Consider the following 22,768-nt stretch of genomic DNA (forward strand, 5'->3'; position numbering starts at 1 on the left):
ACTCTCGTTGGTTTTGGTTCTCAAAAGCCTCACATAAACAAAATATAATTCTACTTTGTACATAATAAAAAAATTAATTACCAAAATAACATACCTTTTTTACAGTTAAAATGAAAATATTGAAATTCCAGTTGCTCTATAGAAGACTGCCTAACTTATATATATATATATATGCTCACGGGATTGTTTTCTGACAGAAATATATGGGTTAACTTTTAAAATGTTATGTACATGTTAAATTTGTTCAAGTTGTTTAACATAATAACTACTTTCGCTTGCCCACTTACATTGCAAACACTGGCTGAACCCTATGAGATAGATCAAAATAATGTACTACAGTATTGTACATCTTAAAAAGGTCTTCAAAAAAGTCCGTGATGGTAAAAGCAATACAGCATTAATCCTTATCCAATTAATTAAGTACCTTAAATACATTGTGCATTTGATATAGATCAATATGGCCCTTTACAGCATGTAATTTAAATGAAAATTTTCGATGATATTACAGCTTTAAAACGTAGGGACATAGAGGTTGGTATTGTCTAGCGAACAGTGATGGATTTGCAGTCTTAGCCGCTCTAGGCAATGTCATGTCATGCCAGGCCGTAGCCAACGCAGAGCGGCTCGAAATATCAACGAACAAGCCCTTTCCGATTTGCCTCGCACAACCACTCTGTGAAACCAGCTTTCACCGGTGGTTTTTCCGAATCGATACGACTTGGCAACCTTCAAGAAAAGAGCGTACTCTTTCCTTAAAGGCCGACAACGCATTTGAAAGCCCCCCGGTGTTGCAGATGTCCATGGGCGGTGGTAATCACTTTCCATCAGGTGAGCTCCTCCTGCTCGTTTGCCACCACGTAAAAAAAAACAATAATTCATGAATTTACTTTGTACTGTACTTAAAATTGTTTAACTGTAAGATAGCTTATAAAGCTATTTTATAATATTTTCCAAGATTTCAGGGATGATTGCACATTTAAATAAAATATTTAAAATAGTTTTAGGGTTGTTTTAATAAAATAAATGTTTTAAAATGTGTTACAAAACTCGTCTGCACTGCAAAATCATTAATTAAATCTTCGCAATCAAATTTGCTTAAAAAATCAGCTCCTATGTTAAGCAAAGCAAGATCGTGTAACCTCTGCTCCGTCATTGTTGTGCGTAAATACATAGTTTTTAATTCTGCGCAAATATGAAAACGATCTTTTCTCCTGCACAGTTATTAAAGGGTGTACAAACATACATACGAAGAGCAATATCCACGTTTGGATAAATGGTTTGAAGACCTTCGGTTCATAACGATTTCAATAAACTGACTGCACTTTTTCGCTTCTCATTATTTATGCCGCACTGAGAACGAAAATGAACACGTTCTTCTGTAAAATTGTCTTTTAAGACAGTAGAATAAATCATTTGTATTGCCTTAGCCTTATCTTCGACTTCTGACATGCTTAGATTCGTCAGGTTGGTAATAAAGTTACCATCAGTGTGGCGCGTCAGTGGACACGGCGTACCACACCCTGACTGAGTGTGCTGCGTGGGGGCCCCAGAGGCATTCCCTGGTGGCGTCTTTGGGCGGAGACCTCTCGCTGCCGAGCGTCATCAACGCAATGCTCGGTAGCGAGGCGTGCTGGTCAGAAATGCGCTCCTTCTGCGAAAACGTTATGTCGCAGAAGGTCGCATTAACATCTAGTAAACATCGCCAAAAACAGCTATGAATACCTCTTGCTTCGCATATAACGATTCTCTTCTATTGGGTGTTATTTTCGATGATGACTAGCGCTTTATGGGTTTCTTTTCAGGGTTCGCGTAAAGTTTTGAATGCGTCTACACGAGCTGACCAACGAGTCACTGATAGACGTTTGACGGTGAAATGGGGTTGAAGGAGTTCCCAACGCAGAGTTGATACTGCAAATAAATTGTTTAACTTTTGGAGTAAACAAAAGAACCAACAAGCCTTTTGGCTGCTTTCAGCTGCACAAAGATTAGAGGAGTAGAGTAGATTCGATTCTAACTCACTGATGTTGTCTTCACTCCTCATTTCATTCCATCCATTGTCATTGATTGAAGGCGTAATTAGTTAAGTCTATTCTTTAAAAAATTGTTTTAAAAGATTCTTAAATATCTAACAAAGCGATAATTTAATTAAGCTAAATAACTTCGTGCCAAAAACATATTGCCAACCCTCCTAGAGTTTTAGGATTCTCCTGAACTGTGCCAAATCATGCCCCATAGTATATGCATCCAATGGAATTCAATACAATAAACATGATTGTGGTTTAAAGCATACTGGTGACGTTTTTTTTGAAATTTCATTTCATTTTTGTTTACCAGGACTTACTTCATTTGTTATATCAGCACTAATTTATTATTCTCAATATTTTCACTATTTGAATAATATATTTCTATATGGTTGCTAAACAAGTTGTGGTCACTTTTTTCAGAATTTATTTATACTTAGAAAATTATAGTTAACATTAATAATCGTTATATATATATATATATATACAATAATAGATAAGCTCCCGTCAGCACTACCGGCTTTTAGTTAAAATATTTTTTTTTTAAATAATATAGGACGAACAAATGGGCCACTTGATGGTAAGTGTTCACCACCGTCTAGAAACAATGGCGCTGCAAAAAATATTAAACATTCCTTACATCCCCAATACACCATTGAGCTTAGAAACTATAAGATGTTGTGTCTCTTGTACCTGTAGTTTTCTGATGAGTGGGTGATACCTACCCAGACAGGCTTGCACCGAAAAAACCTACCACCACGTGTAATATGTACCTATAAAGTGAAAGCATTTAAAACTTAGCGCTCTTTAGTGTAGAAAAGTGCAAATTTTATTTGTTTACACGCATGTCTTTTGATGACTATTGTGTAATATTTAAATTAAATAAATATATAAACAATATATAGATACCTCGAATGATCATCGATTTGGCAAGCAGTTTTACATCTGTAAATAGCTTGGTTATACTAATGACATGGTAATAAGGAGTATGTCGTAGTGCACTTAAATGCATGAGGGCGATCAAAGTAATTTTAAGAATGGCAGCTTGAAATATCTGAGCGGGTGGCTATTGCTCGTGCCAACTGATATTGTACTCTGATGGTTGTTATATGTCTTTGTCGATCTTGCGTCTAACTTAATCATTCATGATTATCTAATACTTCACTAATATAATAATAAATAAATATACGATTAAATACATAATTATTAAAAATCATACAAGTAATCAAACAAATTGATAAAGTTATAATAATTAGTAACTCACCTTTGAATATGATTCAATTAAAACCTTTTTTTGTAAGTACCTAAGTTATAATTTAGTTGCAAATTTTTCGGAAGGAACCAATAAGGTGCTATGTCTAAATAGATGAGACCCGCTCTATCCGTTAGATATATCTTTATTATTGCTCAATCTGTTTTGGTATCGTTTATACGGCTGCGGATAGATTCTGGATATTAACCCCGTATCAAATCAGTGAAAATTAATTAATATAATTTATTGAACGACCGATGGCCCAGTAACGATGTAATGATATTGATAGTCTACAAATTTCGGTCGGACTTGTTATGAGAATTTCTCAAATATTATCTAAAAAATTTGTATCCATTATGATAGATAAATCATTTTTTAATTTTTAATTATTAGATACAATTTTGTCGCTCCCTTAAATAGCCGCCCGAGATCGTTAACCCGATTCGTCTAGTAAACACGACATGCATATATTATGTCTAATCCAGTACCATAATTTTAATTGCTTAGACGATGGGAGTCAAATAACAAGCGGTTTTACTGTAGGCTCGAACATCAGATTTCAGGGCGAAAGGGGTAATTTTAGAGGGTGTGTTTGTTTATGTGCAAGCCCATCTGGGTAAACGCCAAACAGCAATTTAGTGTTGTTGTTTTCGGTTTGGGTGATTGAGCCAGTATAACCAAAGACACTAAAAGAGAAAATGTTGAGAAAATTGTGGTCTTAATATGTTTTACGAATCAGAATATTGTTACATAAGTATTTGATTTATTTAAGGATTTATATCAAGTAGATGGCGTATTTGTAATATTTACTAATACACTAAATATTTGGTCAGAAAAGCAATATCACTATACGAACAACTTGTTGATGTTGTTACGTGTTGGAGGCAAACTAAACATGTCAATTTGGTTTGCGCTCCAAATAATGGTGACATTCTAACGTTGCACTACACGTAACAAAATAATATTTTTAATTATAGTAACGGTCATTATTATATTATGGACTGTAAATTTAATGGTAACCTAAAAGTTTGTAGCACATACGATGATCATCGTAAAGCTGGATGCGCGGGCGCGTAATGCGTGCGGCGCGTCACCTGCGTTTGGCACGCGCTGTGCGCTGAATTTGAAAGCTCAAGATGTGCGCGGGGAGCGCCACCGTTCTGCTCACGCCAGTACCCCTTCGACCAGCGATGCTGTGCTGTCTCCGGAAATAGAGTACGTCCGACGTTCCTAACCGTGGTACCAGAAGCCATAACCATTTACATTGCGGTTAATTGTAACGATCATTAATTTAAATTTGCAATAGTTTTAAAAATTCTTTAATCATGATATTTAACGGATCGCTACATCAACCGCAATTAAATAGTTACGCTCAACGCGAGGTGCATTCCTCTGGGAATGCATTTCGCGTTGGTCGGTGGTAGTGAAATATTTGCGTTCAGTGTAGCTTGTGATTCGCGTCCATAGATCGACCGATCGGGTGCGCGAGTGTGAGTGCAAATGACTGTTAGCCCGGTGTAGCGGGCTGGAACCTTACAAAATGTGGACCAAGAGATTGAAGTTATGGAGGTTTATGTTGTGCATGTTGTTTGCCGTGTCGGCGCTCGCGCTCGCGGCGAGAGGTGAGTTGAGGACGAAGCCGGGTGGCGTAGCGAGTGGGAGCTGCACACGCTCTGCGTCACTACATCGTTGCTATTTTCGTTGTAGCTTGCGCTGAAATTATGTAAAAAGCGCGTTTGTGCTCTATTTTTGGCTATAACCTTAACAGTAAATAAAAGATACAAGGTTACATTGATCTAATTATCAATCATCATATTTATTCAGAGCTTGGTGAGCGCAGACGCGCCAGGCGTACTACACGACATAGCTACACAAATAGAAATACAGGGATTGTCGTTATGCGCGTCGCCATCTTGTGAAAAACGATAGGATCATGACGACATTATAAAAGTTAGACTCAGAAATAGGTCACTTCATAATTTTATATAACAGCTGTCCTAAATTTTCTATTATTTTATATATAATTTTCCATGCTCAAACATTTCATAGGATTAAAGATACCCATAATTTCCTTTAATATTGTGATGTAACATACAATTTAAAGAAAATACCTAAGTGTGTAGTAAATTCAATTATGTCAACTTCCGGCTCGAAGGACCACATAACAATATGCATGTAATGACGCTTTATTAATAGGATTTGTTTGAAAGCATCGGCCAAGTTTATTTAGATTAAAATAATTGAATCAATAAGTACACGTACTAACATTATGTAAAATTGTTGCTTCATTCATGAATAGCGTCTTTATATTGTAGGCGACACCCGGCTCACGAATTTAGACATTTTAAATTTAGTTTGCTAAGTCAATGACAAGTCTTACAGATAGATTAAGCCCGGAATGTTGCAATGTAATCATTTAGGTCAAACAGTTTGCAAGAAGAAAGCATTAAGTATATCGTAAATCTAAAATAGTCCGTTCGACCTAGGCGTTGAGACTGATGTTTATTTGCCCGTAACGTCGGCTTTTATCCAAATAAATTTCTACTTCCTCTCCATCCTGTACGATCATATAACTCCATTCTTTATAAATTTGTTATCTATGGTGTATATATGTATAACTACTTACAAGGACTTTTATAAACAAGTCTTTCAAATACAATATACATATTTAAGTATTGTTTACCTAATGGTCGAATGAAAATATCTTAACCTACCACAATAAGCAAAGTTTTAGAACTCTACATATTTTATCTGACAGTATTCATTTAATATAATAAATTCTTTAATTAGAAGTAATTTGTTTTTAAAAAAGTCTTAGATTAACCTTAAGACTGAAAGTCATATTGATTTCAATGTTAAACTTATTTCTTACAATACGTATTTTGTTTGTTTAGTGCAATTTTCTTTTGTTTCAATAGGAATGACTCATGAGTATAACGTTCTTAAATATATTTTACTAATGAACATTCATATAACAACCATTTGAATGTGTTAGGAATTTTATTACCTTGGAATTGCTAGATGGATACTGTCTTAAAATCTAACATTTTATAGATTTCACTATAGTAAAGTAACTTTTATGTTATGTAGAAAAAACTATTAGATACAATTCCAAGATTAAAAAGTTATCATAACTATAGATATTTAATGGCTACAATCCAAGAACAATGTTCAACGACAATGCCAGATTTGAGCGTCGATTGAGACTCGACTATTTATTATTCCGTCTGTTCAACAAGATATTTTTATTTACGAATTGTGCTACCAGGTCGCTACAGATTTATAAATTTATATATTCGGTAATAGTAATTACCAAATTCTTTCCTTGAGAATTTTATTCAACCGCTATTATATGTACCTATAATATATTAAAAACTTACGTAACATATGTATGAACACTTACAGGTTTGTGTGCAAATTACAAATCAATTATTTTTATACAATTGACAGGCGAAATACTTAATTTTTTCCACGACAAGCTTACTAAATGTGTACAGATAAAAATTAGAAAGAACTACTATACATATCATGGCTGCGTTCCCTGTTGAACCGCAATTCCTAAAGTTTAGGCGATATATAAATCAGTTTCAGAGTAATCAATTCCAGTAGCACTCGCGTCATATCGTTTAGTTTTTTATTGCGTTATTACTCATCATCCACATGTTTCAATTTTATACGACATAAAGATGTAATAAGGAAAAAAATTTAAAAACTAATCATACTTAATTCCTATATTGTTCTCTTATACCTAACCTAATTCTTCGTTAGAGAAAAGTAAATAGTTTCTAAATTCCGAAACTCTATATTATGTAGTCCTAAATTTTCTATAATATAAAACTATACTGATTACAAAATCTAGTAAGAATTTGGTTATTATTGTGTCAAGTTTAAAATTATTTGAGCCTGTGATAAAAGTGTACTTGTTTCTTAATTAGATTATTTATTAGATAAGAAGTAACCTAAGATTATATGCTGGTAAAATCATATGTAACCAAGTTCATATGAGGCAAATTTTAAAATAAAATAAGATTAATGCAAGCATGACCTTGAAGTCTTGCGTTACCACACCATTTCCATAGTACTTTAATTTTTGATTATGTATTTTATGGTATATACCTAAGGTAGAGTTAGATTCATTTTAAATTCGTCAGAGATCTATAATATTGTTTTTTATTACTAAAATAATGTATTTATACACTCTTATAACCTGGGTGCCTTCAAATGAGGCGTGAAAAGGCATCCTGCGGGCCGGCATGACGTGGGCGACTAGTGCAATTAATTCTTGCTGACGGTACTGGTCGTTTTCGCGTTAGAACTCTACTTCCACTTACCATCAGGTGAACTTGAGTCATATGACCCGGACTGTATAAAAAAAAAGCTGTATTCAAATTTAATTGGAGTACCGTAGGGAAGTATGCTTGGCCAAATGTTGTTTTTGATTTACATTATTGGACTGAAAAATATAATGCCAGTCTTTTCATAAACCGATTTACTGGCTGGATTTACGATGGGTTGATTCTTGGTTAAAAACGAATTTACAGAAAATATGTACTAAGAAAAACTATTTTATTATTTTAATTAACTTTAACTGAAAATGTATTAAGCAGCTTTTCAACAAATAATTAACTTCAATTAAATTAATGAGAAAAATAGTTTTGATAATTCCGTAAATCTAATAATAATTCAAACTCTAAAATTAGGTCTGCATGATTGAATGGCACGTAAGCTAAATACAAAAAAATATGTTATCAGTTATGCTTGTGTTGTAAGCTACGTTTCAAATTTCCTTGTTTCTTTTAATTTGCACAACCGGCAAACATCATCGAGGTCAGGCACTTAATTCCAATATTTTTAAATTATTAACAGTAGTTTATATGCGTAGGTTTTATCCGAGTTTTAAAAAAAAAAACAACGAGATAATAATATCTATATATATATATATATATTATACGTAATTTACAATATACGTAAATTATAATCTACGTTTAGCCTTAGCACTATATGTGTGAAGCGGATATAAGTGAGGTCTAGTGAGTAATATTTTATCAAATAATCCAAAAGATAGCAAATTAACAAAAGAGATACTTTTACAGTTTAAAAGTGTGTATTATAATTAAACCATTTGAAGTTTAAGTGTGCGAAATACAAAAAGTCTCATAAACTAATTTCGGCAAAGCGGCCATGATACTGTTCGAGAGTGTAAGCAAATCGAGTGCGCGACGAGAATTTTGTACTACCGGAGCGAGATTTGGCGAAGGCGCCCAAGGCTTTACGTGTTTTCCGATGCACGGGGGTACAATGTCACTTAATACCTAACTTCGGATTCTGGGAAAAATTCAATAACTTTAACTTAACCGCAGTTTCAGCTCTGGACTTCATGATCCGCAAACCATTGTAATCTATAGGTAAATATGTTAAGAACAATGCCGTTTTACTGCAGTTATAAGAATGGTTGAAAAATATTTTTACTCGTTAGTGCACTTCTTAAGTAATCATTGTAAATAATTACAATATTCAACATTATACAGTATATTTGATATATAATATTCGTTAATTTCGTTTGCGGCGATTTCCTAACAAAATTTTGTAGATAAATTTAATTTCACTTGGTTATTTGGTTCCAACGGTTTTATTTTAGTGGCACTGGTACAGTTAAGTTGAATGTATTTAATTTCTTCTTTGAAATTTACTAGGCACTTAATAAAATGTTAAGTGCCTACTACTGACTGCAACAGAACTTCCATACAAACCGTTATTACTGCTAATTATTTGACCCATTAGCGAACACACAGTTTATTTATGTAACCCAATAATTTATTTATATTTAAATAACTGCTTAATTGTTCTGGTTAGATTGTACGGACGAAGATGCCAAAGTCCTTTGTTCAAATAACATCAATATTTTCTCAGACAACCTTTTATTGTTCATACAGTATTCCTGTATAACTTATTATTATTCTCATATAATCTTATTCTCCGTTGGCAATGACCATAGAAGCCGATTTAATCCGGAGGACAATGTACGAAATTTTCCGTATTCTCTTAAAGATGTGTCATTGGCATAAATTTATCAGAATTTCGTATTGTTTTTTTTACTCCTGCAAATAATAAATTCATTCTGAGTACATGTATCAAATTAGTTATATTGAAGATATATCATACATTAATTTTTTTATTAAAATTGACGAAGATATTGTTTTTTATCTACGTTCACTTTGTATTTCCGTTATTGCATGCAAATGTCTAGAGATTTTTCTCATGAAAACCACAACTTAAACAATATATATATACATATATAGTAAAATAAATTCCTTATCTAAACTATATTTATTAGGATTGTATTTTTCACTTTGTAATAGTTTTATATATTCATAATTTTTTTTTTTATTTTCAATGATAAATTTGTATTAATTTTTTCTTCAGATCTATGGTGAGTCGGTTGATCAAGAAATGAGACGTATTTGTTTATTGTTTCAGCCGATGACGACATTCCTTCAGAATCACAGTGCCGTCCATATATTGAAAAAGCACTTAAAGAACTCGAATCGGGAGACGTAGAACCAGGTAAATCTAATGATATTATAAGTAATCAGAATGATGATTTTAAAGGTAATACAAGCTACAAATTCTGCAGATAGACGCTTGCGCTAAAAATCGAGAGAAATAAATAAATTTAGAGCACACTATGTATTTTATAAATGTTTGGAAACGTGAGCGTCATTATATAACGGAAACTGCTATGACATCATGCTTTCAAAGACATCTAATTAAAAGTTTTCCCAGTTTTCTATTAGTAGATAACCTCGAATTTACTAAGTTACTTTTATAGATCCAGATTCTATTTTAACCGTATTGAATTTTACCGTCATCGGTAGTTTGTCTTGAAATAATATATATTTATAAGATATTATTTACATATCTAGAGCTATTTAAGGCAGCATGTGGCATGAAATATACAAAAACATAGAAATACTATAATATTATCTCACAATTATGATATAATATTTTAACTTACTTCGAGAATGAGGTTATCAAATCAGATTTTTTTTGCATGTGTATGTAACACGATACATTCATCTATACTTTTAGCTGAATCTCTATTTAAACTCTGAGAAATGGCAGAATAAGGGTGGAAAACTAGAAAATTCTTCATTTGTTTTATCCCGGAACTTTGTGATTTGGCAGAGTGAAAAGTAAAAAGTTTACCCGTAATAAATTATATACAAACTAAATAAGGGACATTTACATTAATTTCTAAAATACTTAATAGACCTAATTTGATTTGCTCATTTTAGATATTTTTATTTTCTCAGATTCTACGGAAAAAAACGAATCCAGTGAAGTTAGTATAGATGACGACACGAAAGAAGATACATCAACAGAAGATGGAGGCACAGCGGCAGAGGCAGAAAGCAAAGAAGAGGCAGAAAGTAAAGAATCAGAAGAAGATACTCCATCAGTCGAAGTTGCCGATGAACCATACATGTCTCAAGTCTCATACGACGATGAAAGTGGAAGCCCCGTTGATGGCGATTCTAAGGAAGAAACAACTGAAGACAGTGTAGAAAAACAATCAATTGAGAGCAAGGAAGACGAAGAAGGAGATAGCAAACAGCAAGCATCTGCTGAAGATCAAGAAATCGAAAAAGGTAAATTTTAATACCCATTGTTTTAGAAAGGGACTTAAAACTAGTTTTTTTAGTTTTAACACTAAGGACCATAAGACATAATATAGCGTATTTTTTAAATGTAATCTCTCTTCCTTTTTTAATAAAAGATTTTATCATTTCATGAGTGTTGAGTAATAAGTTAATGATAAATATTATTGTTATTGTATTAATAAAAAAAGCATCAGATATATGCTTAAATAGTAAATACAAAATAGAAAAACTTTTTTTTTTTTCAAAGAAAGTGGCGAAGTAGAAGACGATGTCGATAGTAAGGAAGAAAGCGAACAAGAAAAGGAAGCTTCAACAGAAGATGCCGATACTGATAGCAAAGAAGATGAGGGAAAAGAATCCGAAGAAGGAGATGACAGCGCAAGTGCAGAAAAATTAACTGAAGATGAAGATAAATCGGAAGAAACAACAGATGCTTCTAAAGAAACTGACGAAGCCAAAGAAGGCGAAAGTGAAGAAGAAAATAAAACAGATGAAGATGATGACAGATCTCAAGAAAAGGCTGAATCTACAGAAGATGGTGTAAGTGACTCTCAGGAAGAAAAAGAAGAAACAGAAGAAGAAAAGTCAGGAGAAGATAAAGAGGAGTCCGCCGAAAAAGATGAATCGGTTGAAGGCGTTGAGACTGAAGAAAAAGCAGGAGAAGACAGTCAAGAATCTGCAGAAGAAGAGCAGGCTGAACAAGCTGCAGGAGAAGATGAAAAGTCTGAGGAGACTAGTTCAGATGAAGCTGAAGAAGAGCGTGCACCTGAAGAGGACCTGTTACTTGTGAGTCAACTTATCATACTGTTTAACATCATTATTGCTAAAAAATAAGAGTGTCCTGGGTAACATAACATGGATTTATGATGCATTTGAAAATTTTACTACAGCTATGATGAGCTATGTAGAGTAAAATTGGTTTCAAATTTAAAGATGGTCTATCCCTCTTTTATAATTTAAATTTGTTTTTAATTAATTTTGTGTTCATTTTAGATTGGCGAAATTCCTGAAAATTTAAGATCTCGTGACCATATTATTCAAATATTAAGATTGGACGAAGAAGCAAGCGAGTCGGAATTGATTATAGAAAAATCAGCAGATATTGTTCTTAGAGATTTAAAAAAACTCTACGAAAATGCTATCAAACCTCTCGAGGGTCTCTATAAGTATAGAGATTTGAGTAACAGGCATTTTGGTGATCCTGAAATATTTTCAAAGCCATTAGTACTTTTTATGGGACCTTGGAGTGGTGGAAAATCTTCGATATTAAACTATTTAACAGGAATCGAATTCACTGAGTGGTCTCTTAGAACAGGTAAAATTTGTTAATTAATAGCGACCATTAGTGCTTTATTACTAATATTTTATAATTCAACAATATTTATTTTCATCAGGTGCTGAACCATCCCCAGCCTACTTCAATATTTTAATGCATGGAAAAGAACCAGCGGTTCTTGATGGAACTCAACTTGCAGCTGATTGGACCTTCTCAGGACTACAAAAATTTGGTCAAGGTTTAGAAGAACGTCTTAGGGGTCTTAAGTACCCTAGTAAATTATTAGAAAAGGTATTATTATTATTTAAGTATGTGTTAGCACTCGTCGAACACAGTTAGGTTTTATTCAAACACACGATACTTTCAATACTTATATTTTCGTATTCTCACGATAACACCGTTTTCACATTAATAGAATTATAACACTTTTTTCTATAAACACTTTGCTAAACCAGTATTTTAGATGATTACTGAGCAAAATTCAGAGATCGATTGATTTTACTTTTACATGACAACCATTTTTATAATCTACCTTCAACAGTCAGTCATTTGACTACAATTAATATTTTTAACATTTACAATATCATTTTGAGATTTCATATATCTTTCTATAAATTAAATAAATCACAGGTTCTATATAATTACAATAAAATTTATAAAATGTAAACAGAAATAAATATGTGATGTTTACTACTTCATAAATGTTTATATTTCGGCCATCCGACTAATATTACACGCCCACGTGTAATATGGGCAGCTACTGATGATTCTATACAAGAATTAGTGTTTTTCAAAACAATTATGGTAACACATTACATACAGTATAATAATACATTACATGCATACAACTATAATCAAACAATACATTTTTCAATTATTAATTAATGAAAATATTTAATTACGCATCTGCCTATTATACAATATTAGCGGGCCGCTTCTGCCCAATATACCTACAGGTACCTAACTTACAACTAAATAGCAACAGGCCGCTTCTGCACTGAATACTATTATGTATCATTAGGGCCGCTTCTGCCCAACTATAAATAGCTTTTTAAATAGCAACAGGCCGCTTCTGCACTGAATACTATTGATAATAACTAGGGCCGCTTCTGCCCAACTTTCAAAAATTTATAAAAATAGCAACAGGCCGCTTCTGCACTGAATACTATTGATAATGACTAAGGCCGCTTCTGCACAACTTACAAAAATTTATATGTATAAAAAATAGCAACAGGTCGCTTCTGCAGTAAACAATTTTTATTCTAATTAGGGCCGCTTCTGCATGACTTATAAATCAACATAAAAAATGGCCAATTCTGCCTTCATAATACAACAGTTAATTATTCTGTTAGGATATAATTATTATGATTCACACAAGACAAGACAAATAACATTTCAACACACGAAACATTTAGTCACAGTCATTTTCGTCAGGGTCTGTCTCACTATTTGACTCAATATCATCGGATCTATTAAAACTTAGCCACGGTTTCATTTTATCTACGGCAACGACTGAACTATATTTGCGTCCACCTTTACGGGTGATAGGGGTATCTTCTACCTGGTACCGGTCATTACCTAATACTGATGCAATACGATAAGGGCCTTGAAATTTTGGAACTAGCTTACGACTTTGTCCCATTGACTGTACTTCTCTCTCAATGCTTACTAAATCTCCTACATTAAAGTTTTTAGGTTTTAATGTGTTTTTGTCGTATCTCTCTTTGGTTTTTTGTTGATAATTTTCAATATGTTCGTTAATTTTGTCACGTATATCGCTTAATTTCGTTAGACTCACATTATTATCGTCGCCTAAAAAGGACTTTACTCTATTTTCTGTTAAACCAGTTAAAGTTGTACCAAATAGGGCTTGTGCTGGTGTTGTTCCTATACTTTTATTATGGGTATTATTTAATCCCCACTGCACATCATAAACGTTTAAATCCCATTTCTTTTCATCTTTACCAATACACATGGCAGTAAGGGCGTCTAGTAGGGTGCGGTTATACCTTTCAACTTGGCTGTTTGCTCTTGGCGTGGCTACAGCATTTAGGATGTGCCTAATACTTAACTTGCGTAAAAATTCCTTGAAATTTTTGCTCGTAAATGAAGAACCACGATCCGACACTAACCTTTTTGGTACGCCAAAAGTACTAAAATATTCTTTCAATTTATCTATTACTATTGATGTTTTGGTACTTTTTACTGCCTTGAGTATTATAAATTTAGTATAAGCATCTATAATAACTAACAAGTGAGTGTTACTCTTTGAGCTTTTCACGAATGGCCCTACGTGATCTATGTGCAGCATGGCAAACGGGGAGTCTATTTTTGGAATTGGGTTTAGAGGGGGTTTTCTTTTAGAAGAAGATTTTGCATAAGCACATTCTAAACACGAATCGACGTATTTACGTACAAAGCGCCGCATTTTACTAAACCAGTAAGTTTCTTTTACTTTAGCGAGAGTTTTATCAAAAGCAAAGTGTCCGATATCGTCGTGGCATTGTTTTAATATTTGCCAACGTACACCTTTCGGAACCACCCACCTATCACCTTCATCAGTAATACGAAATAGTTTATTATTACGCAAAATATAATTTTTTCGAACATCGACTATATTATTGGATTCCGGATCTTTTAAAATTTCTATTTTACGTTGTATTTCGGAATCATTTTGTTGCACGGTAGTAAGCCAATCGTCATCCAAGATTACTAGTACTGAATTGTCAACCGTGTTTTGATTAGGTGGTGGGTTTCTACTTAATGCGTCTACATGTGTTAATGTTGTACCCCGGACGGTATTCAATAGTAAAATCGAATTCTTGCATAGCTATCCACCATCTAGCAACGCGAGGTATTAAATCTTTTTTTAGAAATGTTGCCCGAAGGGAGTTACAGTCAGTAATTACTTTAAAACTTATACCAATGAGATATACGCGAAATTTTTGGAGTGAAGCTATAAGGGCCAACGTCTCAAGTTCGTAAGCGGTCATGTGCTGTTCGTCAATACTTGTTTGGCGACTATAGTAGGCAACGGGTCTAAGTAGATTATTATTATCGCGCTGCATTAGGATACCAGCAATACCTAATTTGCTGGCATCTGTGTGCAGTTCGGTATCAGCAGTTGGGTTATAAAGCATCAATATGGGTTTTTGAAGTAGTTCCTGTTTAAGTCTATTAAAAGCCAAATTTTGATCGGGTCCCCATTCCCATTGAGAATCTTTTTTTAAAAGACTTGTGAGAGGTTTAGCTATAATAGAAAAGTTTTTAACAAAACGCCTAAAGAAACTACATAATCCGATAAACTGCCGAACAGTATGCAAATTATGTGGTTGAGGAAAATCTCTAACTGCCTCAACCTTTTTAGATCCTGGTTTTATGCCCTCTTTACTAAGTTCAAACCCTAAGTAATCAACTGTCTTACCGAAAAAATGACATTTACTTAATTTTAAAGTTAAGCCCGCATCTTTTAATAATTTAAGTACAGTTTCTAGTTTCTGTAAACCTTCATCTATAGTATCAGAGGGTATAATTATATCGTCCATATATGCTGACGCAATATCTCTAGCATTAGACAAGACTAAGTTAATCATACGCATAAAACTTGATGGGGCATTGGATAAGCCAAACGGCATCCTATTAAATTCAAACTGTCCGTCAGGTGTGACGAATGAGGTTTTGTAACGATCTTCCTCTTTAATTCCTATCTGGTAATAGCCTGAAGCTAAGTCAAGGACCGTATAATAGTTGTAGCCGGCCAATGAGTCTAGTTGATCATCAATTCGCGGTAAGGGATAATTTTCTTTGTAAGTTTTTCTGTTAAGGGCCCTATAGTCAATGCACAGCCTAACCTCACCAGTTTTCTTTTTAACTACAACAATGGGGCTAGCGTAAGGTGAAGTTGAAGGTCTCACTATATCGCAATCTATCAATTCTTTGACTAATTCTCGAACTTGATTTCTTTCGCACAAAGGTAATCTATATGGTCTGTACACTACTGGTTCATCATCTTTTAATTTAATGGACATGGTTACTAGATCGGTTTTACCTAATTCTTGTAAACAGAAAGCAAAGCAACTCCTATACTTATTTAGCAAAATCAACAAGGATTCGACGACGTCACTAGTTAGTGTTCCGTCTGACAATACGTCACTGGCAATAATTTTGCTTTTGGAGTTATGAACATCTATTCGACAAATATCAAGGGAATTTTTAGCAACATACGGTTCAGCTCGACTACACCTAGCTATTAAACTACCTTTCGTTATTACGAACGGTTTGGACCCCATACCTTTTATTAAAGAGACACCTCGACCATTATTAACGGTAAATAACCCTTGTACTAGATAATGTTCTTGCCCAATCTTAAACCTATTGCTGCCTTCAATATAAACATCGCCAGAATACGGAGGGTCAGTGGTAAATTCAACCAATGTAAGGTCGTCAATTGTTGTATCCGACGTACAAATTAATTTAAATTTCGTTCGTTCAGTTGAAAATTCATCATTTGTAAAAATCTTTAACGAAACGCTATCCTTTTCTATGTTAATATGTGGTTGTTCTGTAAAAGTTCTGCCTATAAGCAATGGCTCTGGTAATAAAATGTCGGGTACAACGATCAACTCTACAAAAGCGCTAGCATCGTCTATTTCAATATTTGTTAAACATTTTCCTAACGGCTGAACTACAGAGTTTCCAAATCCTATCAGGGGTGGCAACGAATCATCAACTAGCCAATTAACACCCAAGTTTTCCATATCCGATAACCTTATTAAAGTTTTGGAGCTACCGAAATCAATGAAGCATTTTTTTGAGATACCATTAATAATAGCTTTTTTATAGTACTTTTGACAGTCTGAGTCTGTACCAGTCACTAGCATAACGGAATTAGAGAGACTTTTATTAACGTTATTTACTGAAGTCCTATGATTTTCACATTTATCAGCAGTATGACCATAACGTAAGCATTTGTTACATTTAATTATTGGTTTAGGGCATTGAGATTTATAATGACCTTCTTGCGAACAGTTGTAACACGTCACGACGCGGTCTTTAGTTTCTTTGCGAACTATATCTCTATCAAACCTCGTATCAATATTTCGAGCGCGTCTTTTATCGTTATTAAAATTATTATTCTTACTACTTTTGAGGAAGGGAAGTAACTGTTCAGGTGTTTCGAAACGAGCTGCCTCTGCACCCAATCTTACGCCGCGATCATCTATTCCAAACACTATACAATCTACTGCCCTTTTTCCCTCGATACCGCAACGATTTAAAAGAACTATTTTATCGTAGTAGTATTCCTCTAAGGAGTCATTAAACCTAGCACGTTTAGCAAGCATTGTAGTAAGCAGTTGTCCATAATTGTCATCGCTAGGGAAAGCTAGTTTTAATTTAATTTGCCATTCTGACCAGTTAAACATTACAGTACTAAGGCCTTCGTACCATTTTTGAGCTAACCCTTTTAATTTAGGTAGTGCATAATGGAGAGTCTGTTTGTCAGTCCAGTTATAAATGATTGCACATTCGTTTACTTTGTGCAACCACATATCTATAGTTTGTTCTTTACGGGATGGGTCAAATTCTGGGAGCGCATTTTGGGTCGGTAGTCTGTCGTTATTATTTGTATTGCCTATGTGCTGTAAAGCCTGCACTAATTGAGTCAAAGTAACATTTTCATTTCTATCTAACGTTATATTTTGAGTAGCTGACCTGTCTGGTGTACGCCTTTGTCGAGAAGAAGACGCACGCCTCCTTCGTCGTGGCGCCTCACCGTAGTCGTCAGGATTCGACCCACTGCTTCGCCTTCGTCGCCTTGGCTGGCACCTGGTCCGACTGCTCGTTCGACTTCGTGACTGTCGACTTTTCCTGCTGCGCACCCTGCGGTCTTCACATTTGCTTCCCCGCTGACTGCGAGAACGGCCGTTGGCACGGCCAGGTGATCTGCTACCAACGCGGCTACGCGACCGGCTACTGCCTGGTCGAGGACCACGGCTACTCCGATGTTCGCTGTCATGCGCCCGATGCTCGGTGCGCCGTTGGCTGACTTGACTTCGCGTCGACCGCACTCGGCTACGTGACCGTCGTTGCCAGGTCGACTTGGAAGTATCGTCGTTTCCCATTTTCTGAAGATCGAATTATAGCGACACATCATTTGAACCAGACAAAACTAAAATTATTAACGTAAGCTGTATATGAGGGTACTTGAAACTTACACTATTTTTACTAGGTTAATAGCATTAAGGTGGCAATAATAGAAATACTTCGCAATAATCAAGCGAATTATAACAAAAGAAAAGAAAGACCAATAAAAAGAGAAAAAAAAAATAAAATAAAAATTTACAATAAACGTAACAACATCGCACAGAATGCTCAAATTACTTGTATTACTATTCATTCAAATTAGGCGAGGACAAGTAAGTAGTCATCTGTTACTCACCTTATCCCACTTCTGATTTGTTAGCACTCGTCGAACACAGTTAGGTTTTATTCAAACACACGATACTTTCAATACTTATATTTTCGTATTCTCACGATAACACCGTTTTCACATTAATAGAATTATAACACTTTTTTCTATAAACACTTTGCTAAACCAGTATTTTAGATGATTACTGAGCAAAATTCAGAGATCGATTGATTTTACTTTTACATGACAACCATTTTTATAATCTACCTTCAACAGTCAGTCATTTGACTACAATTAATATTTTTAACATTTACAATATCATTTTGAGATTTCATATATCTTTCTATAAATTAAATAAATCACAGGTTCTATATAATTACAATAAAATTTATAAAATGTAAACAGAAATAAATATGTGATGTTTACTACTTCATAAATGTTTATATATGTTATATTTTAATATTTAATTTTTAACCAGTCAATGTCTTGCATGTTTTGCAATGCCTATTCCAAATGAATAATTCACAAGTGCCAACAGCAACTACATCAAAATTCAACTTATCGGATGAACGATGACCGAACGCATAAAAGTTTTATATGCTTGTCTAAGCTCCAATGCTTTTAAATGATTTATTATTCTGATATCTGCTGCTATAATTTTGGTTATGTTTTAATATTTAATTACAATAATTAATAGCTATAGCAACAATTGTTTCAATAGCATTATGAATTTATTTTTTTGTATTATAATTTTAGGTCAATATTGTAGAAATTCCTGGAATATTGGAAGTGAGGAAACAAGTGTCACGCGTGTTTCCATTTAATGATGCTTGTCAGTGGTTTATTGATCGCGCAGATATTATTTTCCTAGTTTACGATCCTTCAAAGCTTGATGTCGGTCCTGAGACTGAAGCTATTCTTGATCAACTTAAGGGCAGAGAATCTCAGGTATGAAAAATATCACACACAATAAATATCACAATTTACGTTAACAAATAATCAGAAAATCTTTATACAAGAACTTATTTTCCTACTTTTTTCTATTCCATAGACCCGCATCGTATTGAATAAAGGGGACATAGTTAAACCAGAGGAACTAATGCGCGTGCAAAGCGCATTGATTTGGAACATATCACCACTTATGAGCTCACCGCAACCACCAGTCATGTATACCGTGTCGTTGTGGTCACTGCCGTTCGAAGCGGGCGCACCGAGTCGTCTACTGTTGGCACAGGAGCGAGAGCTACTGCGCGATCTACGTCATGCGATAGATAAACGAATTGAGAATAAAATCGCCAGTGCCAGGCGATTTGCAGTAAGTCTTAAAACAATAATATATTTTTTCAATAGAAATAATATTTATGTATCAATTGACCATAAAGTCTATTTGGACGAAGAAGTCATTTATTATTTGTGATAGGAACATTTTTGAAAAAACTTTTTTGTTTAGTTCTGCATATTTTTTTTTTATTTAATCTTTCTTACGTAATGTTGCGCAAGTTCTGGTTCTATGAAATATATATTTATTTTTACTTATACTGAAGCATTCTACTTATTCATAGTCAAATTTGATACTGCCCTAAATTTATTAAAGTATTATCCGAACGATACTTCGAAAACTCTATTGATTTCTTAAAATGCATTGATATGAATGTCAATTTTTTCAGGTGCGAGTTAGAAATCACGCTAAGATGGTCGACTGCTATTTAACAACTTACTACAATCACAAAACAATTTTTGGAAATAGAAAACTCATCTCGGACGCTATTATTGAAAATCCTCAGAACTACCACATCTATGAGGGACTCAGCACGCTTACAAATATATCTAGGTTTGTATAAAATATATGATTGATAGCAAAATCTTTTCAGGTCAGGTTGACATCTAACTAAAATATTACTTATATTTCAGGTATGACCTTCCTGATCCCGAAACCTATCGGGACTTCTTCCGGTTGAACCCACTGTACGAGTTCCAACAACTGTCGGCAACGTGTACTTATTTCCGCGGTTGTCCTATCACACAGCTCGATGTGGCTATCGCTTACGACTTGCCTGAGTTGGTGGGCAAGTACAAGAAGATGGTAGAATCTGCCACCCCTCAAGGAATGCCCAAGAGTTGAGACGCAGCACCCACCAATTGTAACATAACACCTGCTTTTTATTTTAGCGAATTGGATTAGACGATTATTTTGGGCACATTATGCATTTCTTTTACTAATTGGGCGTCGTAACATTTCAGTAAAAAATACGCATTTTCTATTCATTCGTTTAATCGTATATTTATTTTGCATAAATACTCGCTTGTTTCGATTTGACGTGAATCATGAATGCTGTCGTTTCGAATGTTATCTAATTTAAGTTGATTTTCTTTTTGCGTTTTTAGTGAAGGTAGAAAAAGCAAGACACTTCCAATTTCCTCATTAACCATTTTTATACAAATAAAAAAAATAATTAATCTAGTCATTATGTTAAAGTTTGTTAGTGAAAAGTTGTTACTATAATTATATTTATTTATTTATTGCAATTCCTAGGGCACTAGGACTAAGTACTTAATATAAATCAGTCTCAACCTTAATATTATATCTTTGTTAGAATGAGACACCATGTGAATATCTACAATAAAAAATAAAATACATGTATTGTCGTTTTATTTACAGAGAACTAACTATAACTTAGTATACTCCTAATATAGGTAGCATTTTATTATCTTTAGAACTATATGACATCGTGGTGGTGGTGAGGTGTCAATCAAATTGTCCCATGTGTGTATACTATATTCGTGACTATACAATATAAAATTAAAAGTCATCGGGAGACCACGTCAACTACTAGCGTTAATAATAGTCCCGACTTTTTGTAATGTGGTAGAACTATATATCAATACAGCATAATCTAATTTGATTGATGGGCAGTTTTCTATCTAGTGGGTGCGCTATCATTCCAATAGTATGAGTATTTGAACGTCTTTATACAGAAGATTTGTATAAAGACGTTCCTACCAACATGTATAAAGAAGTTTTATTCGTGGAATACCTCCAACAAAATAACGTCTACGTAAAAGTGGGGGTAGCACAGGGATCTATTCTTGGATTATTTCTCTTGCTCATATATATAAATGACTTGCCAAGTCTAGGAGACAAACGTAAGATTGTATAGTTTGCTTATTTACCTCGTTAATTTTTATAGTAAAAAGATGTCAATTTTACGTGATGAGAGGAATATGATCATTCTGATATATAATATTGGTTTAGTCCCAATAAACTACTTCTAAATAACAATATATATATGAGTTCACATCACCAAACGTAAGATTTGTCAAGTAATTAATTTTTACTTGAGGAAGCAATAGACATTAATGACACAACAGAATTTATTGGTTAAACTTTAGATAGTAAGCTACAATGAGGCTCTCACATCAGTAAATTAGGTGGCGAGTAGACTTCGTTCTACGACATTCGCGGTAATAAAAAATTAAAATGTTAACTGAGTCGCGCAATTTATAACCTTGATCCTAAAGCCTTACTAAGAAGTAAATTTAAAGAAATGACTTGACTGTCGCTTCTCAATTTATATTTGATAATAATTAAAGAATTTGAAAAAAATCTACAAATTAATAAATTCTATATAGCTGCTTAATAAAACGAGTGATTGTCATATCATTTTAAAATACAGATTGATTTAATTATATAATTTTAAATAAATTAAACTTAACTTACAAATGTTTGTTCAATTCATTATACTGGATATGTTTGTAAAACAAATCCTTGTACATTAATATTTAGGAAAAAAGAGGCCTTTTCTTTCATTCTCCTAACTATTCACTCGATAGTTATATTATGTGTATTTATGCTTATGATTTATATATTTTTTAATAATATATTAAAAGACGCCATTGGAAAGAGTAAGTGGAGACCTAACTATGTACGAGTATCAATTTTTTTGATATCACAAGTCTACAAGGGAAATATTAGATTCCTGTCCTGAAAATCGTATAAAACGTTGCAGCCTCTGGCGCACCGTGACGCCTATATCCAATGTTCATCTGTCTTCTCGATCAATGAATCTAGTCATCAGTAAAAGAGCACACATTGGTGAAATGAAAATTTAGTGTGTATTATTTTTGGCCAAATGTTTTTCATTTCTTAAA

At 33.8% G+C, this 22,768-nt stretch overlaps 1 protein-coding gene across 5 annotated transcripts; it reads left to right on the forward strand.

The window, feature by feature from the left end:
• The first annotated feature begins 4,404 nt into the window (after window positions 1–4,404).
• On the forward strand, window positions 4,405–21,256 carry LOC125071275 (sarcalumenin). 5 transcript variants are annotated; one of them, XM_047681440.1, is made up of 11 exons: window positions 4,405–4,488; window positions 4,716–4,895; window positions 9,751–9,837; window positions 10,587–10,922; window positions 11,182–11,720; window positions 11,928–12,249; window positions 12,329–12,501; window positions 19,376–19,567; window positions 19,671–19,934; window positions 20,287–20,450; window positions 20,531–21,256. In XM_047681440.1, exons 2-11 carry the CDS (start codon window positions 4,814–4,816, stop codon window positions 20,739–20,741), a joined length of 2,370 nt encoding a protein of 789 aa, XP_047537396.1. In that variant the 5' UTR covers window positions 4,405–4,488; window positions 4,716–4,813; the 3' UTR covers window positions 20,742–21,256. The 5 variants fall into 5 exon arrangements, with proteins under 5 accessions (XP_047537396.1, XP_047537397.1, XP_047537399.1 ...); XM_047681441.1 differs by having other exon boundaries at window positions 4,407–4,488; window positions 4,741–4,895; XM_047681443.1 differs by having other exon boundaries at window positions 4,451–4,488; window positions 4,721–4,895.
• Window positions 21,257–22,768: the final 1,512 nt, after the last annotated feature.

The sequence above is a fragment of the Vanessa atalanta genome, chromosome 19 (genome assembly GCF_905147765.1).
Source record: "Vanessa atalanta chromosome 19, ilVanAtal1.2, whole genome shotgun sequence".
In the NCBI taxonomy this organism is placed as follows: Eukaryota; Metazoa; Arthropoda; class Insecta; order Lepidoptera; family Nymphalidae; genus Vanessa; species Vanessa atalanta.